This window comes from Tigriopus californicus, chromosome 1 (genome assembly GCF_007210705.1).
Source record: "Tigriopus californicus strain San Diego chromosome 1, Tcal_SD_v2.1, whole genome shotgun sequence".
Classification (NCBI taxonomy): domain Eukaryota; kingdom Metazoa; phylum Arthropoda; class Copepoda; order Harpacticoida; family Harpacticidae; genus Tigriopus; species Tigriopus californicus.
Window position 1 is genome coordinate 3,143,798 of NC_081440.1, and position 24,518 is coordinate 3,168,315.

General features: G+C 40.0%; 2 protein-coding genes across 2 annotated transcripts; both read right to left on the reverse strand.

Annotated features, from left to right (window-relative positions):
• Window positions 1–900: 900 nt before the first annotated feature.
• LOC131889454 (uncharacterized) lies at window positions 901–18,768 on the reverse strand. The gene is made up of 5 exons (XM_059238554.1): window positions 18,726–18,768; window positions 18,306–18,532; window positions 16,350–16,453; window positions 16,056–16,175; window positions 901–1,957 (listed from the first exon to the last, which is right to left on the reverse strand). The coding sequence occupies exons 1-5, from the start codon at window positions 18,766–18,768 to the stop codon at window positions 1,852–1,854; spliced, it is 600 nt and encodes a 199-aa protein (XP_059094537.1). The 3' UTR covers window positions 901–1,851.
• Window positions 18,769–20,709: 1,941 nt separating this feature from the next.
• LOC131878744 (uncharacterized) lies at window positions 20,710–24,049 on the reverse strand. The gene is made up of 7 exons (XM_059224857.1): window positions 23,897–24,049; window positions 22,242–23,132; window positions 21,780–22,123; window positions 21,528–21,655; window positions 21,228–21,435; window positions 20,913–21,031; window positions 20,710–20,849 (listed from the first exon to the last, which is right to left on the reverse strand). Exons 1-3 carry the CDS (start codon window positions 23,934–23,936, stop codon window positions 21,780–21,782), a joined length of 1,275 nt encoding a protein of 424 aa, XP_059080840.1. The 5' UTR covers window positions 23,937–24,049; the 3' UTR covers window positions 20,710–20,849; window positions 20,913–21,031; window positions 21,228–21,435; window positions 21,528–21,655.
• Between the last annotated feature and the right edge of the window lie 469 nt (window positions 24,050–24,518).

The window sequence follows — 24,518 nt, forward strand, 5'->3', positions numbered from 1 at the left end:
TTTGGACTAATTTCTGATCAATATTCCAGATCAACCCTAACTTCGACGGCTTGAAAATAAAGCTGATTTTTAGTTCTTAAATTGCTGGGATTCTCAAAGCATAAGGATTCCGTTCCTAGAATAGGTAAGGAGGTCCGGGAAAAAATGCTCTGAAAGTAATCAATAGAGACGTGAAGGACATTTAGTACTTTATCTAATATCTTTCACCATTTATTGGCAAGAAAGTAGACGTTTTTGTTGCATTTAAATCCAACAAGATAACTTTATTGTAACTTGCAGATCATTTCTAACATAGTTTGGAGCTGAACCGTAAACATGACCAAAAAAAAGCTCTGACATTGCCCCTTTCCCTCCGCCTCTTGTTTTAACACAAGTAACTCCAAATGTGTTAAATCTTTTATAGATGTAGTCAAAGAAAAATCCAAGCCGGACATTTAATTTTAGTACGCGTGCTCCTCTCTGATACAACCATACAATTTTACCTTAGCGCTAATTATGGTTCTTATCGAGCCTTTGATATTAACGAAGTAAAATTCAGCGGCAAACAGACTTACAGACATCTTGAAACTCTAAATACCGGAATTGGAACCCACATTTCATGAATAATATCATTCATGGGTTAACAGCTCTTAACCTTGTTCTTTTGTGTGATGCGAACTGTTCTGCAGTTGTCAAATTGAGTCGATTACAAATGCTGGAATGCCAGGTTTTTTATCGAATCGAAAATGCATTGTATATATCGACGTGCTTCTTTGACCAAGTTGGGAACCATCTCCGACTTGGCCCATAAATTGCCCTCGTTGTTGTTCTGACCTAGACAGGCCCATCAGATTGCGAACCCTATTCATCTCTCAGGAAACCAATTAGGGTTAGGAGGACAATGGATGGAAACACTGTCAGTGGGTTTTTGTCTGCATTCTTTTTTTATTTCTCACTTGATGGCATTTTCATTGATGGAGAACGATAAAACAGAAGGCTTGAGGAACAAGATTGCACCTTCTTGAAGGTTTGCTAAAATTGGGTGTTTAGAGGAAATCCAATAGAAGCAAGGTCGAAAAGAGAGGAAAGGTAGGAATCAAATGCTAAGATAATCATTGTAATATCATGGTTTACGACGTATGTTATTATTCTTGTCCATTATACATTTTGCTGACCGTTAAATATTTTAATTTTTTTCCTTACTTTAGAAATGGTGCTCGTCGAAATAAGTACGAGAGCAAAGCCATCTGAATTGAATAGAAGTAGTAGCTTATATTTGGTGAAGGCGGTGTCGCCGAAGAGAGACCTAAGATATACGGAATCCTTAAAGTGTGTGAATGCTCTAAATACTAAGATAATAGCAGTTGTAATGCAATAAGTAATCGTGGATACGAGACTAGATGAATCTACACGTAAATGAAGAACTGACATGGCATATTCCAAAAAAATCCAAACATGAGGGCAAACACTGGTCCAAACATTAAGGACAATTGCGTGTGGATATTCAGTAAGGTAAAAGGTTTGGTTTACCAGTTTAAAATGGTTCAACTCTCAAGGATATTGTAAATTAATCATAGTAGGCTAGGTAATCAAAAGGCTCGGTAAAGCCAAAGCAAAATCTGTTTCTTTTGCAGCATTCAATGCTAAGCTTTTTAAGGTGGGAATGGGCATCAACGGATTTCGTTCTTGGCATGTGTGGAACACAGTTTTGGCGCTATTTCAACCCAATGGTACTAATCAAAATAGGAATCGGAGCGATTGAATGAGTTGGGTGGGCAGGGGAACCGGAACAACGACAGACCACGCCACGCCACGCCTCCACATTGTCTGGCCCCAACCGATTACCCCTGCCACCAAGGGTGACCAGTCCCTTTACATGAGGCTGCATTTCCCCTTTTCCATCCATGGGTTATTCTTCTTGTCGGGTGCATGGATGAGAGGATCCGTCTTCTCATGTTCCTCAATGTATTCTTTCATCCTGTAAGGGAAACAACAAAATTTTAGACAACGTCTTCGTCCACCGAAGGAAGAACCTCTTTAAATCCATCTGCATCTCGAGACTGTTTTGATTCAGGGAAGACTAAGTTTGAACAGATAAGCAACGCTTTGGCGCATAAAGGTTCAAACATTTGTTCCAAAAACTGGACGCAAGTCGGTTGGTTATTTTTACAATTAGACGTTTATGCATTCGTACTGAGCTTTTGAAAAAGATAATATAATTATTGAGGGAAGGGTAACGGGTTAATTTGTGTATTAAGCGTTATTATTTTTAAAAAAAGTCTTTATTGCAAGATTGCCTCATTGGATCCGTTAATTTTTACAATATTATAATATAAACAATTCAGCCTGATGTATTGAGTCTTGTCCCATTCTGGTTTCAAGGAGCGCCATTCGAGGCGATGATCCACTAGAAAAGGGGGGGGGGAGACCTAGGATCGAACCCATGAACCCGAGTTTTGGCTCGGTCGCGCCTTAAGCAACTGCGCTACAACCATCTCCCTATTATTGATTTTCGCATTTTGTAATGTCCGAAGGTTTTCCATTATCTCATACTAAAGTTTAAGTTGAACCAGATTTTTTCAGTAACATTTCAATAACAATTCTGAGGTTGTTTGTCTACTTTTGATTTTGATTCGAAATTGCACAGCTGACTTGACAGTACACAAACTGAGCCCAGATTTGAAGGTGAGTTATCATGAACGCTGCAAATTTAGATTCTCAAGTGATTAAAACGTCTTTTTTCAAGTAATCTTTCTGATTTTGCATTTTCCGCCTCATGTTCTTTTAAGAGTAATTTGAATGCATGATTTTGATTAGAAAAATTTGGAGTATCCCATGTCTCCGCAAAACTTCAGATTGCTCCCATGAGTGTGGCAGGAATGAAAAATGTTTAGCACGTCCAAAGGTGTTCCACTTGGGACCCAGACGAAATGAGAGCGTAGCAATGCCGAGAAATAGTTCCGAATTTAAACCGACAATTCTTCACGGGAAATATGTTATCCAGAGAATGTTTAGTAATAATATGAACCCCCTAAAGGTTTACTAAAGATTTATCTATTCTCAAGATTTTTTTAATGCGTATTTTTTAGATCCCCGAGCTCTATTTCGATCTTTCAAAAACCTTCTATACAGAAAAAGAGTGAAATTAGAGTCTAATCAGTTTGGGGCAAGACCAATAGGTCATGTCAAGTGAAGGAAATTCAAGGGAAAATGTGATCCGACACCCTGATTTTGTGCATTTTGGGGAAGGAGAACCAAGACAAACATCACAGTAAACTCGCACCATTCGCCCATTGACTTCAAAAATCTAGTGATTTTGAGTGAGCTGTGTTACAAAACCCAACAAAGTGAACATGTTTGGCGTAATTCGGTGAACGCACTATTAAATTGGCTCAATGCCTTAATGCTATTTGCTTAGAGAAGCATGTAAAATGGAATAAATGTCAAAATTCAAAGCATGCGCGGTGCGGCTTGGCTGAGCTTGTTGTCTTTGATTTTACTCCATAGAATAACGTCAGTTGTTCATGAAGGCGTTCACTTGACAAGCCCTATAAATGCGATGGGTAAAGTACATTAAAGGCTATTGCATCTGCATTTTTTGAATCAAGGGTGTGTCACCATCGATAAGGGTCGTTCTCAGTTCAGACTAGCTTTTTTAACGAATAAGGCATGTTTGCAACAAAATCGATAACTCAATTTTGTTTAGAGTTTACTTTGAATAAATGCGACCGCATTTTTCCATTTTATATTACAACTAGTACCTATAGCACTCATATTCAGCTTGTTTTGAAGGATTAACACTGAATTTACTATTTTTTGTAATTTCACTGGAATCGTTTTTCTTTTTTGTCGCTTTCCCAGGAAATAAAAGTTATGGGGGAAACCCAATCTCTGAATGAGAGAGCTTTCGCATTTGTAGGCTATATAAAGGTTGAGACTGCACTGCTTTGAAAGAACTAGGAAATGAATCTAATACTTATTAATCTATTAATTCTACTTATTAATCTAATACATATTCAAAAGCATTCCTGAGCTTATTCTAAATCCCAGTTTTAGGATCAATTCTAGTGACCGTAGACGCTGCAAGTGCGTTTGAGAGCACCTTCATGCCCTCGAGAATCAGATAAGTTTGTAAAATAAAGCAACACTCTCCTTTCATTTCTCGGACTCATTCATTGTTTAATTCACTAAAACGGCGTAACAATAAGGATCTGTTAAGCTTGTTTGGTCAGGATTTGGTCTCAATTTAAATATGATTTTCATTCGTTCCGGAGGAGCAGGAATAGTGTCATTCTGATTGAAAAAGACAGATTTGTTGGATAACATGACATTGATATTTAATTTGAGTCAGGACCACTCAGAAAAAAAATCCTTTTAAAAACAGGTTTCTTACCAAATCCAAAGAAATGAAAGATTAATAAGCATTCATCCTTCATCGTTACAACTAAACGTGAAGTCAACCCTATGATATTGTGCTTTTGATTGGTAAATCAAAATTATTCGGCCATTTCTTTCAAGAATTTCCAAGCACACACTTGCCCATTTTGATTTTGCATGTACTTACAGGCTTGTTGATCACCCTTTTTCCAACAGTGTAGCCTTTTAACTTATATCTAAGAAAAACCGGTCATTCCATTAACATCATCTCGAATATTGGGCCCCAGCTCCAAATAGCATCGTAGATAAAGAGAAAAACGAGGCTTTCTTGACGTGTATTGTTTCCATTCAGACGTGAGGGATTGTGGAACAAAGATGGAGGGCAGGAAAAACATTGATTCAGCAATTCATTGCTCCCAAAAGAAAGGCATTATGAGGATTGATTGCTCAGGAATGCCAGAATTTCTTTCTCATTAACAAACTTTGTGCAAGTGGAAGAACTACATCCAAGGGCACGAAATTGCCAGAAGTACCTTTTGGATTCGTGTTGGGAATAAAACTATTGGGAAAGGATTATCGATTCCCAAGGACCAATCAAGAAACGCCAAACGAGATAATGGATAAATGTAAAATCCAATAGCTCCTTGGGCACGGACGGTCTTCCTTGCTCACGAAGAGACCAATAAAAATAATCGATCCCTGATCCGCTTTGTTTACTTTTCCTTGAAGTTTTCACAAAATTCGAGGTATAGTTTATACTAAGGAATCACACGTGACTAACTATTTCAGAGATCAAGGCGTGATGCCAAAGCTCAGTTAGATCTAGATCGTACTAAGCCGTCGGCCACTTAACTTTGACGTGGTCATGGAACCATAATTTCTCCTCAAAGGCATTTACCTATCTGAAGCCCAATTTTCCGCTACTTTCACGCAAGCCTTGCTTCCAAATGACAGCTGCCAAATAAGATAACGAAAGACTTCAATCACGATTCGTTGCTTCGTTGCTCTGAACATTCTAGGTTTTAGTGAGCTGGTTTCCGGTCTTGCATGCATTTACTGCCCAACCAACAAATGAATCAACCAAAAGGGTCCTTCCTTCGGCCTCGGCATTTACTTGTGCTAAAGCGCATTGCTGTGCCTGTTCTTGGCCTTTATGGGACATAACGTGCATCCCAACAAACGAGTCCACCTCAATGACTTGAAAGAGAAGGGTTTGTCAAAGAAAGTTCGTCAAAATGTCATGAATGAGATGAAATTGCAACGCCAACATTCATCTGGGTAAAGGCCAGAGAGCATCCTGAAGGATTGTTCAGTTTAAGTTACAGTTGAAGGTCAGAATTAGAGTGCATAATGCGCGTGGTTAAGCACCCCTTATGGGCGTTATTGACAAATGGTCTGGTTATGTCAAACTTCAGGTAGGCCAATCCGGAGAATCTTAATTAGGTTTGAAAATCAACTTTTTGTTACGTAATAGTGGATGATAAAAGGAACAAAAACAATTATATATCCTTGCAATACTTGATGAAATACTTCACTTCTGGTGGGGCATAAAAGGAGAATCATTCGATCATTCATGATTTTAACACGTGGTAATAATTTACATAACCCACAAATTGAAAAGCTAACAATGTCGAAACTGGAAAATAACTTGAATTGAAATGTCGTGTCAAATATGCAAAAATCCACCTCCATTGCTTCATGAAATCGGAAGCCATCGTCATGATTCATGAAAATACCCTCCGATCCAAAGAACTCGGCAAGTGAAAGAAGTCAGCTTTGAGTTGGAATTCCGCACCATCTGATTGCTTTCTCCACCTTTTCTACCTCTTGGATACGCCAACAAGACGAAGTATGTACGTCAGTTCCAATGGATGTTGCTGATCATTCTTTTTTGATCCTTCATGTAGCTTTGATTAGGGAGCATTGATTGAATAGCAATGAGGAATCTGAGAGCAGCTTCATTATCCATCATTGACATGACTCTGAAGCAATGAAAAGAGTTTTTCCCTTGATAACGAAACTAGCTTTGCGACTATCCATAGTTCCCAGTAAATAATAGTCACTCTAGTTCTCATTTTCACAGGCGACATATGAAACCAATAATTCTGAATGAATGGACCCTCAAATAAGGGACAATGTTAGCCATTCACCAAGCAATTTGAGACCACACTGACTAGGTAAGATGCCAGTTCCAGGCAAAACGTTCACGCTCCTCAAAGTTTCAATTGAAAATGGTGGGAAGAGACCCTTATCCTATGTTGGAAAAGTGGTCAAAGGCTTTTTCTGAGAATTGGGCCAGCCCCAAAATGTGATCTGAATATCAAGTGCGTTGGACAAGTCCAGAAAAGGCCTGATTAAGCAGGGGGGTTCATGAGCTCCATCCAGACGACACTACTGTCCTTGGCCATGATCATGCTAATGAGGACACGTTTTGTCCCCTCGGGAACCTTGGAGATCTTTTGCCATGTAGCGTGGGATCCCTCGTTACCAGTAAATGAGGTTTGAGCGTTCTTGTAGCCCCCATTATCCTCTCATGAAAGAAGGCTAAATGTCTCCAAGTTCAAAGTACTTTCTCTTCAACAATGGTGCTAGTTAGAACCTACTGCACGTCCCAATTGTCGTTTCCCCAAAAGATCGCACAAGTGAGTGTGTAAAAACAAATCCCAAAAACTTCCTTGTCGACTGATCTGATGACACTGTGCTATAATTATGCCTGCACTTATCTCCACTTGCATTGAACCAGAGCATTGGGATTAGGGCTCGCTTCTTATCTAATCCATGTCTGCCCTCTTTGCTCTTTCAAAAAAAAAGAAATCGAGAATCAATCATTCAAGCCAAAAGAGTAAAAAAAAACATCATACGTAAGGCGTAATGTGAGGCCGAGAAATGAAAGTCTCTGTGAATGAAGGGACTGCCTGGCAGAGCGGGTTCCTTTGGGAGACTCTTGATCTCTTTGATGTATAACACCCATCAAAACCAGACGGCTTTTTTGCTCTCAAAGTAGAGTGCCATCAGGCAGCAGGATCACGGAACTATGAACCCCTGCCACCCAAACTTACACACAAAGAAGGGGATCATTGCCAACAGCATTTAAAGTCAAAAAGTCTGGAACTTACGCCTCGATACTCTTGGAGAGAGGCCATCTCTCCATTTTTGCTTGGTAGTTCATGTTAGAGATCTGTTGTTTGAGTGATTCACGATCCATGCTGTTCAAACTATAGAGCAAGACACAGTCTCCAACGGCCTCGTTCATTCACAACAATCCGAATCTGATAATCTCAACGGCGCACTGAGCCGGATCAAACGGTGATTCGGGCCTCGGACGGAGACCGTGGAATCGGGAAGCGTCTCTGGACACGACCAATCTGGAGTGGCTGAAACCCACAACCAACTCACCACTACTACCACTTCCGAAATGAAATCTTAGATCCGTTTCCAAACCCGATTTGCCCACGAATGTCCTCTCGTTTCCTCCTGCGTCTCTCCTGATGTGAAATCGTTCTCAAAACTTGTTCTGCTAGGGTCCCCCCTGGCCATGTCGCCCTCGTCGCCCTCATCGCCGACTTGAGCCCCTACCCAATCCGATATCTTTGCACAAGAAGCCTCGATCCCCTTGGCCCTTTCTCGTCAGCCGTCACTTCCAAAGAGAACGAGGAGGGAGAGGTCTTCTCCTCTCCTCTCTTCTCCTCTTCTCTCCCCGACTCTCTTTCACTCCCTGACTCTCTTTCAGCTTCGGCTTCTTCTCCTTTCCAGTTCGGGTCCTTATCGACTTCTTTCTGGGTCTTGTCGAGGCCACGGAGCCACGGAACAACAATCGAAAGATCGGACCGGGTTGGGAAAATGAGAGAGGCACGGCAAGGGGACCCGGTCCCGTACGGCCGACCGGGCCTTGGAACGTACTCCAAAACGCAACAATTCAGACTTGGAGAAGGCAGCAGCTGTCTTTCTCCTGCTTACCCTACTCGTGTACTACATGCTCCCAAGTCTCCTCAATGGTGAAAAATAAAAAAAAAAATAGGAACCTAATCATAGAGTACCTTTGTTGCCCTAGATGAGTATATGAGAGACAGCCCGGCTATTTGGAGACTTGGATATTAAACTGTCAGTGCCATTATGAGCAAAAATGCAGCTCGTTAAGTGTGTTTTATGGCAGAGTCAAGCATAACACCACCTGTTCCCTAATGATTCGACATAAGCTCATGTTCGGTGGAAAAAGGACCACTGCTTCAGCATGAGTGTTTTTAGTTTGTTCGAAGGCCCTTGAATCCCTCTAACTCATTTGAAGAGCTAGCACCGCCCTCGGATCGTTCAGTTCTTTCGCACAATAGATGTAAGCGAGAACCGGGCCAGCTTGGCTAAGAAGACCTAGTTCTCAAAGTGGGAACAAAACGTACTATACAACGTGTAGGGGCCAAGGGAGAGATGGTTTTATCATGGAAGTTATTCCTCACTTGTCGTAAAACCAGTCGATTCTCTCCTTAGGTTCTCTGCCCTTCGACTCGTGGAAAGGCAACGAGTTGCCCAATTTCAGGATCCTCTCAAGCACAGACCTTTGGCCGAAGGCTTCGAGGCCCTTAACCTCGGGGTTATGGTTTCTCAAGGGGGAAAGTTCAAATCAAGCTGTTTTCATTTGTTATTTTTCCTCGCGTCTTCAGACTGGAAAACTTTGGTTAACCAAGAAGTGGTACATCTAGGATCGTGGAGGAGATCCATGTCTGGGTAAACAAAATCAATGAGAAGCAGGTGCTCTCAAAATGAATTTCAACCATGGTAGTGGAAAAGAAGCAACGAACGCAGATGTTTCTGGTGGTACATTTAATGGCATATTACTCTGGCAGGTATTGCTCGAGCCGAGGAAAGACAATGGGAATGCGGGACTTTGAAATTGTCGAGTGAAAGCGAATTTCCCAGTCAGGTACGCTTCAAAAATTACGCCCAACATGCTCTCATTTCAAGCATGATTGTCAGGAGCAGGAGAGCCCATTCAACTTTCCCACACTTCGTCCTAAGAGGAGTGCTCGGGGTCTTATACTCTCATCAAGGAATGGAATAAAGAATTCAGATATGACGACAATAAAGTAATCTGGTAATTGGGGACAAAGACTGCTATCAATGACAATTCCGTAATAACAAAAATCCAAAGAAGAAGTTCACTCACAATGACCTTCATTTGTGACCACACAGCCTTCAAACTACGGCAAACTCGATCACAGTTAGCATGGGATGACATCAGGCTTTTAATACACTCACTCGCTAGGACTGTTGCGGCCTTATCCTGCCAACAGACGATTCATAAGGGCTCTACGAGAAAAGTTGTTCCCCTCTCTCTTTAGCAGCGGAAAATGAGTAAAATTTGTTTCTACATAATCTTGACGGATGGCCGTGGCTTAAATATCTAATCATAAAATTTCGATTTGAATGTTTCGTTGATTCGTTTTTTGAATGGGAAAGGCGAAAGTCCCGCTATTACAAGCCCCTTCCCCTGTAATTTGATTCCATAAAATTAGGTTTGTGGGGAAAACTGCTGCTCCGGAAGATCTTTTTAAAATGATGAATTCGCATGAAAAAAAGATCAGTAATCTATTAGTGGCTCTCATTCACATGATTTACATGTAGAGTCCAAATAAAGCACATTATTTTGATGAAGTAGTTTCAGATAGTATTAGAATTATTATTTAAATGCAATCGTTCAAATTTGAAAACCATTTTCATCTTTTTGCTGGACAGAAATGAGTTTCAGTTTTTTGTTGCCTTTTGGTCAGCGTGGCTACTTTTATTCTACTCAATATTTTTCTGCTCTAACCATGACCAGTTTTTTTGTCATAAATTTGTGTGACATATTGTGTACTTGATTACACCATTGACAAGAGAAAACAAGGGAACTGACTTTGAAAGTGATATTTTCGTTGGTGCTCGACTATAACGAGTTCGTTAACTTAAACCTCCTGACTTACAAGTTTAAGAAGATGAAAGGTCTTTTAAGCCTTCGACAAACAGTATTTCATTATTTTCAAGGCAATTTCGTTTTTTAATTTCCGTTTCAAATCAGATAACAAAAGCCGCGAGCAAAGGAGTCTTAGAAATGAGAGTGCCTTACCATGGACGCCTCAGAGTTCATGGCTTCACCACTTTTTCGATGGAGTAACCGTGTCTGAATTGTTTGTTAGTAATGTTAACGGTTACTTCTTGATTATTGAATACACAGAGCTGCATCAATAATAATCTAAAATGTAATCAATTACAAATACATTCGTTTTAGATGTTACTAGTTACAATTACTTGCATATTGTAATTGAGTTACATCTTATTGCAATTCAGTAACTTTTTTAGGTTAACTCTTTAGAATAAAAGGATTTGTCATGACCTTACTCCAAATTCGCCGTCGCTCTTTTTTTCGAGGTTTTTTTTAGCTTGGGTATGTGTCAACGAATTTGGTCTGAACAAGCAAAATGCCCTCTAATATTGAAATACCGTACAAGAACAATGAGTATGCACTTTAAATATTTTGCACAATGCTATTTGACTATTACTCCTTAAAGATAAATTAGCATTGAAAATTTGACAGAAATGACCTACTTAAGATACAATGGTCAGTGGCAGAGATATTTGGCAACACAATGGGGCTCTGCTCTATGTGCGCACAGTCGGATAAGCATTGAACTCCTAGAGAGTGCGATGAGAGCTAACCAGGCGGACCAGTTTTCAGAGCGAATGAATGTCAGCTGACCGGCTGCTAGGGTATAGTTTCTGATTGTAGAGGCACTGTTTTCCATCAGCTAGAGTTGCACTGTCCACTGGTTACCGATTCAGCTGCACTAAAAAAAAACCAACAAACTCGATTTTTACTCTTCTATGTTACTTCTTCTATGATGGATTGTTCAAGCAAAGGAATAAATCGATGAGCAAGATTAGATGAAGAAACCTCAACATCAAGCATGAATCCAATGGTTTTTTAATGATGCACAAATTTTGGTTTGGCGGAAGAAAATGTAATTGTAATTTGTAATTGAAATATTCAATTACATCGCTTGAAATGTAGTTAACTACAATTGTCATTACTCTGTTTCTCAGCGTAATTCATTGTAATTACATTAACAAGTTATTGTAATTCCGAAATTGTAATTGCAATTATAATTTCAACACCGTTCTGTGAATATAAAATAACAAAGACTGAATTTGGAATTTGAGGGACCGTATGGCTTAAGCATGAGTTATTCACAAAATTGAAACTATGATACAAATATCGGTTAAAGAAAGATGTAAGCGCAATTGTCCAACAAGATAATCTTCATGTTCTCTTTCTCTTGGAAGATACACTACATAGACTGACAAGTCGCTGACAAATACAAATATTGACCAAGTCTTTGTGCAAGGATCGGTCAGGAAGAAAAATGGTCCACTTCTTGAAGGCCGAGCCAGGAACGAGATTACTTGCCAACGAATTGGACAAACCTTGAAGCAGAGACCCAAAATGGTTGACAAAGGGATATCAACATCACTTGCGGCCATTTGTAGTTCTCCACCAACTATTGGCCAGGGTCAATTGGCCTTTTTGAGTGCCTCTTCCAACAAGGTTGGCAACCAACAAGTCAAGGTCACGCATTGCTTAAATTACGTTACTCTTTTGAGACAAGCAAAAATGCTGATCCCAGCGGGTTTTACATGTCTTTGGGGCGTTTGGAAAAATGCAATAGCTTGTAATTTTGAGCTCAAAACTTGAGCAAATTGAAGTTGAAAAGGCCGTTAATTCCGTCAACTGTACTTGCAAAATTTGAGCCTTCATCTGATCAATGCATTTCTTGTGAAATACTTACAGTCGATAGAGTTTCAAGCCAGTCTGCAAATGTGTTCCAAGTCGACTTAAACTCGTTACAAACGTTCCCAAAGGCACTGAATGGTGCATGAATCGGCAACATTTGTATCCCTTGAAGCGAAACCATCATCTAAATAATGATCCTTTGATCAATTTACCAACTTAAACCGAGACCTCAGGGCCCTACCATCATACAAGTATTTTTCCATTTAGCCACTTCAACATTCATGCTCTTTAGTGACCCCGGACTCTCGCTTTTGTCGCATACCTACAACCATTCCTTTTTCTTTCTAGAAAGACCTTCGCCATTATCAACCACTAATTAGTAAGATTGCGACTCCATTGTGTCCGAGTGTCTAGAGGAGCGTTAATGTTTACACTATTGCCTTCCAACAAGCATGGCCGACTTTGTTGCCTCTGAACCATCACTTCCCATTGGATAAACTCAAAGCTGTATGTTTACAACCAAGTGCCACCTAATAACAAGCTATACTTCCCTTATTATCTCGTTTATTGCCGGGAGCAAACAACTCATGGTAACAACCGTCTCAAGACTTTTTCTTCCACGAAATACAAACACTGAGAAGAGTCGCTTATCGATTAACTGGAAAATAGGCAAATGATCCTTCATCGCGAGACAAATCGTCCTTGGCGACCATCTCCTAGAAATTTGGGCCCTTTCTCATTGCAGGGAAAGAGTACTCACTGTCTTGGCAAGGAACAACGACAACAACAACACCATCAGAGCCATTGAGGCCCAAATCGATAAATTTCCCGGAGAGACTCGCCCACTTCCTTTCTTACCGAACATTAGGCGATCTGTGACTTACTGCATTCGATTCCCAATGTACAATGTCCTTCGTGAAAAGAACGTGGATCAATGGAGCGGCAAGATATTCATCATGTCAGGATGAAAGAAAGCCAAATCCAAATTTGCTGGATTTTAGATGTTTCAAGGTTGACGCATTTGCCATCCATTAATCATGTTAGAATCTCACGGATTCACAGTCCGTAGTCTGTCCCAGGATAGCGGTGTGTTAAAACAAGCTTCAGGGATAGCCCTTGAAGCGGGTCGCTTGTCTTCTCTAGCATCATTCATCATTGTTCCCACCACGAGAAGATGCATCCGACCTAATGGTGCGCTCCATGATTCCTCACACGCTCTGGTCCTCCAAGGTTGGTATGATAAATGGGCCATTATGAATTTATATCACGCACTGCAAGCAACAGAATCATTGACCCACTCGCACTCTTGGCCATGCCAACCAACCAGGTCTCCTAGGCATTTTATGCTCCCGAGCCTCAAAGATCATCATTGTTCGTTGTTCGAACAAAGAAATGGAACGCTATGCAATTGAGCCTCTCGAGGAAGTGCATTGATCGGTAGATCCCAAGGTGTTCCCAAGGTGTTCCCAAAGAACATGCTCCATGCAAGGAAAAATATTTCAAGAGCTCTTTGCGTGTTATGGATAGTTTGATCAAACGACTTGGCCAGGTCATGTCATATCCTTGTTGCAAGGCTCCGTGAAGGCAAGGCCCGACATAAATCATGGGATCCCAAATGGAACACGGACCCACGACGAAAGGACGCCTTCGATGGAACTTTTATTACCTGTACGTATGTAGAGCGGAGCCTCGCCAGCCACCTCAACTACCAATATCAGACGTCCTAGCCCCCAGGAGAGAGAAATGTGAACGAAGACAAGGCTACGGCCTAAGCTGGCCTTTGTTCGCCCATGGGATTCTCTGCAACCGTATAATGGAGCTCACCATGGATACATAAAAAGGAGAAAAAACCAGTCCGGAGGCAATTGATGAGGACCCACACGTTTGTTTTGGTAACATGGTGACATTTGGTTTTGCTTCAGCTTGGTTTTGGTTGAACAATTGATTACCGAGGCAAAGAAAGGGAAAAGGTTTTGACTTCAAAGACATCAATATTTTTTTCAAAATCTCCCCATGGGACCTAGAACAAATAACACATGGGAAAAACTCATGCATAGCCCAAGAGTATGAAAAAAACACATTGAATTTGGTTTTGATCGATTTGAATTTTGCAATCTTTAATGGCGAACAACAAGTTGTAACCAAAGAAGTAAATGACAAAAGGTTTGTCTGTGTCCGTTTCAAAGTAAAAGCATTCATCCCATATAAACTAATTAAGCAACTTAGGGGAATGCTTCCGCAAAGTTTGGAATGAACTGGGAGGGGAAAATGTTTCCCTAATTATGTTACATGATTTGATCAAGAGACTGACCTCCCATTGAAAGCCCTTCTTCTAGAGTGCAAACGAGCTCTATTTAATATGCTTCGGTGCTAACAAACCCAATTATGGCCCCAAGAGAAATCCTGTTTGCTCTACTTTCGTCGGAACATATGTACATGTACATCTGCTCGATGGACAAACAGACTGATAACTTATATGGGACTACAGCTCAGTTGTTATTGACTATATGGAAATCAAATTACACGTGCAGTAGAAAGAAAATCTCCGGTCATGCCAAATCCACCTAATAACTGTCCTATAATCATAGTGAACCAGATCTATTCTGACATCGTCATCAGTGGTTCCAACCGAGCTGTGAACCACGCGGAACTTCCTTTGACGTCAAGATTGGCCTTTTTTGAGCAATGTTCCCACTGTAGCAAAGTGTCCCGGAAAATGCCCATGTAAATGTTCTTAATGTTCGAATGTGTTGTCAACGGCCAAATCCCTGAAGAGTCAAGTATGGGCGAATTGTGGGGCATCACTGTACTGTGTGGAAACTTCAAGGCCTCCATTAGAGAGGGGCAATGGTCCTTTTATCCCATGCCACATAAGTTGTGTCACAATGGAACGAACAATCCAAGAGAAACCCTCAGATTGTCCATTTACTTGAGCTCTTTGGAGGCTAAGGAAAGATAAGATCCAGCCGAGGGAACGTTTCGGACGTGATACAGACTGGGATGGAGGGGACCTGGATCCCTAAGATACTAATCTGCAGCCTGGGAACAACGGTTCCATTCAACAAAGGGACTTGATAGACATATTATTTCACCATCCTTTGTCAGCGGGCCGGCTTGAAGGACTCTAGTTTTTTTGGAAATGCTTTCACTGCAGATAAACGGCGAATTGCAACTGGTTGGGAAGGAGTTTATCACGGTGCCTTACAACAAAAACTTTGTGTCTTTGTCATACCAAGTGGGATCCTAATCAAGAAAGTTTCCACTGGTTTTTTTTTTCGAATGCTTCACTTTTACTTTCGTCGCTTTGAAGAGTGAGTTTGTACCAGGATATCATTTTGCTGTTGGTGCCTTGGTGAAGAAATGGGCTTTGGATTACGTCTGGCAGAGACTCCCTCTGATAAGGCCCTTGGGATGGGCGAGAGAAAGCTCTTCAGAAAACTAATCCTCTCTCTGCTGTCAAGGCGCAATACGTCTTTTCGCTCGTGGAGAAATTTCGCATGAATCAACAAACCTTAGAAACAGCTTTGGGATTCATGATTCCGACTATTATCCGCATTAAAATAATCAAAATTAACCATTTTACACGTAGGTTTTATATTCAGCCGAAAATGAAAAGTGGAAACTTTGAAATTCTGACCACCTAAATATCCATTAATTGAATATTTTGTAATGATTGAATCTTTGTATTATCGCAAAAATTATACCGGAAGTGTCTTTTTTCTTTCTTCTAGAGTCACATAACAGATCGTTTGTCAATCCTTTTTCTTCTTCTTTATCTCTCTTTCCAGTTAAGCTTCATTCCATCAACGCAATGATTAAAAACTGGGGGGTTCCATTTCTGGCATACAGTATTCCACTCACATTTCCAATGAACTGGCATATAACGAAAAACATAGAATCCCTGAACCTCATCACTCGTATCTAATCGTTCTTGACTTACCCAGCCACCGATTCGGAGATTGGGATTCTCGTCATGTTGATTTGAGCCTTTATCACCTCGATCTGGAGGGGTAGGATGTCCTTTTCCATGTTGGCGATCCCCGCTTGATCCATGTTGATCCTGGAACAAAGGCTCCTCACGTAATAAAACCTGACGTAAGAGGTTGCGAGAACATGGACGGTTTATACCGTAGGCAAGTAATACGAAACTGGAGCTGGATCCTTGTTCCAGTGTTTCAAAGGAGAATGAATGAAGGATCCGTTTGAAACCCCGACTTGCCTCCCTTGTTCTTACCTTGATGTTCGGACCAACTTTCGACACCGAAGCCAAGGAAATCCAAAATGGAAATGCGGAGATCGAGGGACAAACACGGCCCTTGTCAAAGAGACTCGAATACCCTGTCGTCATTCTCATATTTACACTCATGATCTGAATGCATCAATACAAAATGTCATCATATTTCGTTGAAGTTGATGGATGGATGAATAGAAAACATGCTGATTTGAATGTGATTTGAAAAGAAATTAGTGGAGTGGGAAGGCTTTAAATGATTTGTATTAGAGGGAAAAACTAAGTCAGAATAAGTTGCGTGTGCTTAAGTATGGAAACCATACAAATGCCCAACCACATTGGTTTAGCAACTAAGCCGTGCCAATGTAAAACGTCTTTCTTGCTTCGAGTCTCTGCAGGATGACTTTACTTAAAACAAAAATTGTTTCTTCAGGAAGTATTTGATCTAACCTTTAACTCAAAGATTAGTGGAATAACTCAAGTATAAAATAAGTTGCTCATGAAAGCTTTTTCTGACAAGGAAAACGGCAGCTAAGGAAAATTGTTGCATGTGGAATACTCTTAAAAATGGAAAATTTCTAATCAGTCTGCAAGCCTTAAAGTTGAGCGATAGACATTAAAAATTATCAGAAAAGAAGAAGTAGTCGATATTGAAGCTACTTTTCCCGTAATAATAATCTCGAACAGGAAAGTATACATGAAACCCCCGACCAAGCACTCAGGTGAGGATCTTTCTTGTTAAGGGTCCTAATGAAGCCAATAACTTTTCCGACATTAGAGCAATTAGAACTGAGGTAAAATGTTAACATGACCAGGGGTTTCTAACGGTAACATAAAAGCTTGACCGTTTTGCCTTTCTACCACCTAAGCGAAGGCACGACTTTCATACAATCGAGCTTTTTGGCGTTTGTAGGGTTTCGCAACATTTTCACTTGATTGTGGTACATTTCAGTTAATGTTAGTTACAGAATAACAACCCGAATGGTCGCCGAATGCATGGATGCATTGGCATTCTTGCCAAGCCAATGGGCTTGTTTTCAAGCCAACATTGTGATTTACATAGGACCTCCGGATCAACATAACCTACGTCCTGTCACTCTTGTGTCAAAATTTCATGTTTTTCAATGTCTGATTCTGGTGCCGGATTGCCTTGATAAAGATATTCAAAGTCTTGTGGGTTTCTTTTGGCTTTTGATCCGTCACTGCTGCACTTGAATCTCTAGTGGTTTGGTCAGCCAAGGCCATTGTGTGATGATTTTTATTTGGTGCAAGTCCAAGCTAGAACTCTAGTCTAAGTCTCTGGATTCCAAGTTCCAACCATCGCAATGAGCAAACACTTTTCAATGGAAAACTTCTTAATCCAGTTTTGAGTATGGGAGTCGAAGTGGGTGTTTATCTCTATACAACTTGCAAAGAATTGTTCCAACAAACCCGTCTGTCTCCTGGCCGCACAAATCCTTCTGATTGAAGGATTGTGTAAGGATGACTATTGTCCAAACTTCAATTAATGGGACCACTCAAAAGTTTTAGCTTCTTCGTTGTTACACTCTCGAGAACTCGTCACCAACTTGATCAAGAAAATGGCCAAGGACGTTTGTCTCGCATTCATCATAATTTGGACCAGTATATAAATGGGCATTAATATTCAGTTTATACGGGCGTAGTCGCTTCACTGGGTTTCTCTTTCACCTAGGGTTTGTCATTGACCTTTAGTTGGAAAACGGCAAAGTGTCCTTGAAACGTGGAAAGTCGTTATATAACCAAATAGATTAGTGACAACAGATGAGAATTAACAACACATTTTTTGACGCATTATGCCGCCACACCATTGCTATGGCGAGTTCTACCTTTTTCATTCGTTGATTTCACGTAAAAGACAGAGATCTATATGCACAGCAAATAGGTTATAAATTAGTAGGTGATGATTTACCTAACACTTCAGTGTTTGGATTCACCTACCTGAACGTCAATTTGCCCACATTTCAAGCCGTTTATTTGCACCCTTTGCACGTGTTTAGGTTGAATCACTTCCCTCACAAAAACAAGGCTGCGAGTCGAGATGTGTTTTGTACTTGATGTGGTTGTACTTAGAGCAAAAGAGCTTGCTAAGTGATGGGCAGGCTTTATGTCAAAGAGAGGGTTGAAGGTACCCGTGGCTAAGTGCACATTAAAAACAATTTCAAACTCTTATATATCATCTGACGAGCCACTTTTGATAGTCAGTTCATACTTTCGAGTGTTCTTGTGACTATTTTGGTAATAGCCGTGGAAAATATAAGTTTTATGCCACAACATTTTCAATTTTCAATGATGTTTCATGTGTATGAGTATATGAGGAAGATTTTTTAAAAAGAAGTAAATTAGCTTAATAAAACACACGCTCGTTGAACCCACTAAAATTAAAGATTCCCTGGGGCCTCATATTTCTAATCGGTTCCCTCCAAGCAAAAATATTTGAGGCATAATCAGTAAAAACATTGCCTCAAAGAATTTAATTAATTGATGAGACGAACTCAACTTCTTAGGAAAAAAACCTTTTTTTTGCAGTTATCATGATAGCCAGGATCAAATAAGTGACCATCATATTAGAGCAAGATTTTGATTTATGGGTCCTTTAAGCAATAACTGTCTGATGATTAAGGTTCTCAAAATTATGCGTCGTAAGAAAGACTGCAAGATGGAAATACATATGCAAAAAGAACAAGCCCAGGATGCAAATAAGGATGCACATAAACTTCAGAGATGCTGTATATTGTTTTTTTATTAGGATTATCATTAGGAAAGAGATGGCAGGCGGGACCCTGTATAGGCACCTTTAAGCTACAGCTGACTGATGACGTCATCTTAAAAAGGAAAGGTAAACAAATATGGACGGTCATCCAAGACTAAACTTCCACAACAATCGCCGCTGTCGCCGATAGGACAGCTTGGATTCGAAAGCTTTGAGAAATCAAGAAACTGTTGCGGCGCTTAATAAACCCCCATACACTTGAACATGGAGGAACATGGAGCTTTCTGAAAAGGGTCAAGGTTGAGCCACTAAAGTAGAAGAGTACGCGCATCAGATTTTTGGTCCCAAAACGTCGTTTCGTAATTGTCAAAAAGAGTTTTCATTTGAACTGTTCTGGTGTACTCAATAAAATTAAATACAAATCAAGTTTCACTCATGCATTTAGTTTTAGAGCACTATCACAGGTTCATGTCACAAGGAAACTGCTTATGACGTCGATTTGCCTATATCTTCGTTTAAACGCAGAGAAAATCTTATTGCCCTGCATACTCATTTGTCTGCCAACCAAGCCGAATTCAACTTGGTACGGAGTTTCAACACACCTCCGAAACGAAAAATCTTTTATTCAAAGTGAGAAAGTTATTATGAAAGTTAAAGATAATCTCACAAAGATGCCCTTGTATATACCTCAGGAACCTCTTACATCCCAAGAAATTGACGTTGGAATGTCAGTGCTTAAACGAAGCTCAATAAAACGAAAGTAAGCAAAATTATGGTCAAGACATTAAAACAAAGTATCGTTGATAGTTTCCTAGGAAATGAAAATAAGTTTTCAAGAATTCCAGCCGCTTTTGAGTTCTTTATCGTTCAAACACTAATTTACTTGGGTATTTGACGTCATTGTGCACCTAATCAGAGAAATTCCAGATATATCATCAATCCGGATATATATTCAATTTGACTCGGTATCGAGAGCGACAATGTAAGCTGGTACCCTGATCATTTAGTTTTTCTTCTTTTTAATACCTAGGATAGTTTTTGCCGCCTGGGTGCATTGTCACAATATTTAACAATCCAAAACACCATAAAAATTCCACCTAAACTGGTTCCTTTTCATTATATGAATTTTATTTTTTTTAATTTGGGCGATACATCACATAGCTGAAGTTTGAATATTGAAATTATAGAACATGACAGGCACACCTCCAAGTCGTTTGGACATTTTCCTCAAGATCATCCGCATTAATTTCGACACATTCACAATGAAACCAAAGTTTACACTCATCACATTGCACATATCCTGACAGATTACGATTTATATTTGATAAATCCTTGCAAAAATTGCAATGCCAAATTTGATAAGCAATGTCAAACTTCTGGACAAAACTTGGTGAATTAAAAGCAGAAACTTTTCCCAGTTTTTCAAGTACATCTCGCTTTCCCAAAGTTGCCAAGTACATCCAGCAAGGATTGTCAATTGTGTTGCAATTACACTCTTTTATCAATTCTTCAAAGGAGGTCGTGGTCGGCGATAAACGAAGGGGCGATTGACGTTTTTTAACTATATGAGGAAAGATGGACGGTGCTCTTTCCCGCTTCCTTTTCCGATCAACGTGTGGAAAGATGTTTCGTTTCATTTTGATAGGGGCTTCTCCATTAAACTTTTCAATGTGATCCAACACTATCCTCAACTCAGAAGATGGTCCTTGCTCAACGAATTCTTTCCATCGCATCAAAATTTCCACAGCTTTTTGCTTCCTGTCCTCGAGTGCCTGTGAATAAAAACGAAAATTAATCGTCAGATATTTAATGCTAAGACATTAAAGATATTTTACCATGTCATGGACTTCGACTCCCAAAGTGTTTAGTACGGGCATATTGTCATTCATGTTCAAGTTGTTCTCCACCAAGGCTGTTGAGGTGGAGGGTACTGGTGATTCGAATGCATTTGACGCTGCAACAACATGACAATGTTTGCAAATATTTCTTAAAACATAGTGGTTGCAATTGCATGTAAACTGATGAGCACAACTCTTGCTTTTGGGGCACTTTGAGCAGAGTACTGAACAATTTGCTTTAATGCAGGAAAAAGAATTTTTCTTGACCCTGAACTCTCTATCTTCAAAGGCCACCAAGTATTCATCATTTACTGTTGTAACGGCATAGTCTTCGATGTTGTCAGGATGGCATGATTCAAAGTCCGCTTGGGCTTTCGAGGGTTTGTGTGCCCCATATATTCCGTATTGTAATTCGGCCTCCTTCCGACGGTAAAAACGGTCAACCCGAACTAAATCAAAGCATAATTGGTCCATTCGTTTCATCCTTCTAAGCCCGTGGTCTTTTATTGTTCGGTGGTAACTGAAATGAAAAAGGAATTCCAAAATTTGGCATGCCATTTGGCAACTAAAGAACAAGAATCATTATCGAAAAAAATCAGAATCCAAACTTACCGTTCGATGATGAGATTTGTTGCAACTGTTCCCAGCAAAAAGCATCGGGCCCATTCATGAGGTTTCGCAACTTTGCCATTAGGCCCATAATTCTTTTCAAAGTATTGCCAGCTATTTGAAGTATCGTCCTGAAATCAAAGGCGCTTTGAATTTTATGGACAGGACATGAACAAATTTAAAGCCTTAAAATTTACATGATGCTCTAAATATATATTGCTAGTGATAATGTTGGCAAATTTAGCATCTATTTACCTAGTCATGCCTGATCTTGTAAAACTGGACCCAAAATTCTCTCTCGTCGGCAACAAGGCGTAGTCTGCATAGTGATTGATAAAATTCCAGCCTCTGTGGCAATAGCTCACGTTTCCATGCATTCTGCAGGTGCCAAGCACATTTGACATGGCGCACGTCTCCACTTGGAACAACATGTTTCCACGCATTTATAAAGGACGGTGACATGTCCGATACCAGTGCCTTGACATTAGACAGAGCTTCCGGGGCCAAATGTTGCAGGATTTCCAGGGCTGGAATTATGACCTCTTTTGACTCAGTTTTCGCAATCACGATCATGATTGGCACCCCTTCTCCCCTGGTATCTGGAATACAAGTATGTTTTCCGTTAATTTTCTGTTTTATCAATTTAATGTAAAAACTGGAGCCACAATAGAGCTCGTAATACCCGAACTTATTTCCCGTTATTTGGAACTTTCTTACCTGCCACAACAAAAGAAATTAGGGAGTATTTTGACTTGTTTGTCCCATGTGTTCCGTCGACAAAAAGGGTCACCGGATACTTATGGAATTGTGAGAGCATTTCTTCCGAAGCATAAACTATCATGCTCTTGGTGGCATTTGGAATAAGCTTGTCAGAAATTGTAGAGGGCACTGTGTTGGGATCATGTTCAAGGTCAGTAAACGAAAAGCCTCTGAAATCGGGACGTTCCATTAAATCACAAATATTTTCGAAGTCGGACTTCTTCAGGTCAATTCCGTTGTTGACGTGGAGTTTCTCCAAATTTCGTAAATCCATAGAAGTGATCAACTTCTGATTCATGTTTGAGTAATTTTCAAATGAACAATACTGCTCCAAAACTGTCTTCTTTGGTATTCCTGCCTGTAAAAGGGATATAAGCATTGCCTTGGTGTTTCCACTGATGCGGTTGTAGCGTATTTCAATCTCGTGAGAATGAGTGGTGCAGCCTCGAACTCTATACACCAATGATGGACTCTCGCAGGTGTTAGTCAGATTGTTCGAGCATTTGCACACTTTTATCTTGTCAACAAATAATTTCGCTGTGCAGGGGATGAACGGTATACTCGGAACATTTTTGGTTGGATTTTTCTTAGGCGTCTGCTTGCTTCTAACATGTCGGCACTGATACCGAATGTAATCTGGTCGAGAGGTAAAAATGGTAAATATCTTGTCAAATTCCTTGACAAGAAGCCATTCTTTGGCCAATTCTATTGTGGCAAATTCCTCATTTACCAACTGGTGCTCATGATTCGTCTCTTTACATGGCGGGCCATGTTTGTTCGGGGCTGTCTCATGCTTTCGGATTCCGTCATGAGAAGCAAAGATCTTCTTACAAGCAAAGCAATGAAACACTGCAAACCAAGTAAAATGTTTAACAGATATTGAGTAGAAAGATGGTTCAGTGAGGGGAATTGTCAATTCAACCGGCTTTTTAGCCAAAGAGGGTGTCAATGATGTTCCACGACCCCATGGAAAAAATCTTAAAACGAGTGTATGGGTGGAAAATTTGTCTTTTCCAAATTCGTTAAGTTTTAAAACTGTCAGGATGCAAGGTTATGTCTGTTAATTCTAATTTGTCAATCAAATACATTTAACGAGGGCACCCAGTGGAACGGCTAAATTACAGTTTGATCCCAAAATAATAATCTTAAATTATAGAGCAGGCAAAAAAATCCGTAGAATCAATGATTTTTTCCAGTCAAATCTATAACTTCTTTGTAATTTAATTGACAAAAAGATGTTTTAAACCAATGATTCATGATTTTCCAAAACAATGTTGCCAAAAGATGTTTGACAATTATTGTTCTGATTCAACTGATAAAGATGTTCATTGATTGAAGCGACTCTTGCACAACACAATCATTGAGCATTTCAACATTGGGTGCTACACAATTCTAATCTAATGCATACTTCATTACGACTCTATCTCATAAAATGAATGTGTGTGTGTGTGTGTATATAGATATAATACCCATATTTCAATATTTCCTCAGCGTTTGTCGCCTTTTTGATTGATTATGTTATTTTCCACTGACTAACTGGTGATCCATTTTTAAAATAGATGAGTCTTGGGCTTTTTTTACATGTATTTAAAGACTTTGTAACCAATACTTACTCTTTTGAGACTCGTTAAGTGCTACATCACTGCCAGACATTCTTTTGTCAAATCTTGATCGATCACACGCTTAATTATTTCAAAGCCACGAGGCTGGCGCCAAAAAACGGTGGTGTACTGTAGTTCTGTCCTTATTTAGATAATCACTCAATCGTAGGAGCACAAGACCGGTTGAAAATCGGCCCACGGCGTTGTCTTGGTCTGAACAGATCAAACTGCGGATGGGGTTCTCGTCACCTAAAATCAAACGCAATCCAACAAGCAACGATCCAATCACTACTTTTCAAGAACAACATTGACTAAATTTGATGTCTTAAAAATAAGAAAGCTTTGTACGGTATAAAAAGTTTTGGTATTGTTTGGGAAAAACATTGAATCGTCCAGTTCAAGCATGTGAACCTTGTACCTATTCTGGACACCCTGACACAAGCACTTTGAAATTTGAATGGCCGGTCCTCTCGATTTCTCTGGGGCAAGCTGTCGAATCAAAGCTAATGTAGTATCGGCAACAGCTGTGTTTGTTGTGGAAGTTTGGTCTTGGATGACCGTTTATAGTAAACAAATCTCCTGGGCGGTCACTTTTCCAGCGCTACTAAGACTATTGAACACATTTAGCATTCAT

What these genes read in the sequence shown, in the direction of transcription:
- LOC131889454 (XM_059238554.1), bottom strand. Translation starts at nt 18,768, where the DNA reads ATGAGGCCCCAGGGAATCTTTAATTTTAGTGGGTTCAACGAGC. An exon ending in TTTTAGTGGGTTCAACGAGC is followed by an intron (nt 18,533 to 18,725) that starts GTGTGTTTTATT and finishes ATGATATATAAG; the next exon opens with AGTTTGAAATTGTTTTTAAT. An exon ending in ATCTCCGAATCGGTGGCTGG is followed by an intron (nt 1,958 to 16,055) that starts GTAAGTCAAGAA and finishes TTTCCCTTACAG; the next exon opens with GATGAAAGAATACATTGAGG.
- LOC131878744 (XM_059224857.1), bottom strand. Translation starts at nt 23,936, where the DNA reads ATGTCTGGCAGTGATGTAGCACTTAACGAGTCTCAAAAGA. An exon ending in ACTTAACGAGTCTCAAAAGA is followed by an intron (nt 23,133 to 23,896) that starts GTAAGTATTGGT and finishes CTTGGTTTGCAG; the next exon opens with TGTTTCATTGCTTTGCTTGT. An exon ending in AATTTCTTTTGTTGTGGCAG is followed by an intron (nt 22,124 to 22,241) that starts GTAAGAAAGTTC and finishes CTTGTATTCCAG; the next exon opens with ATACCAGGGGAGAAGGGGTG.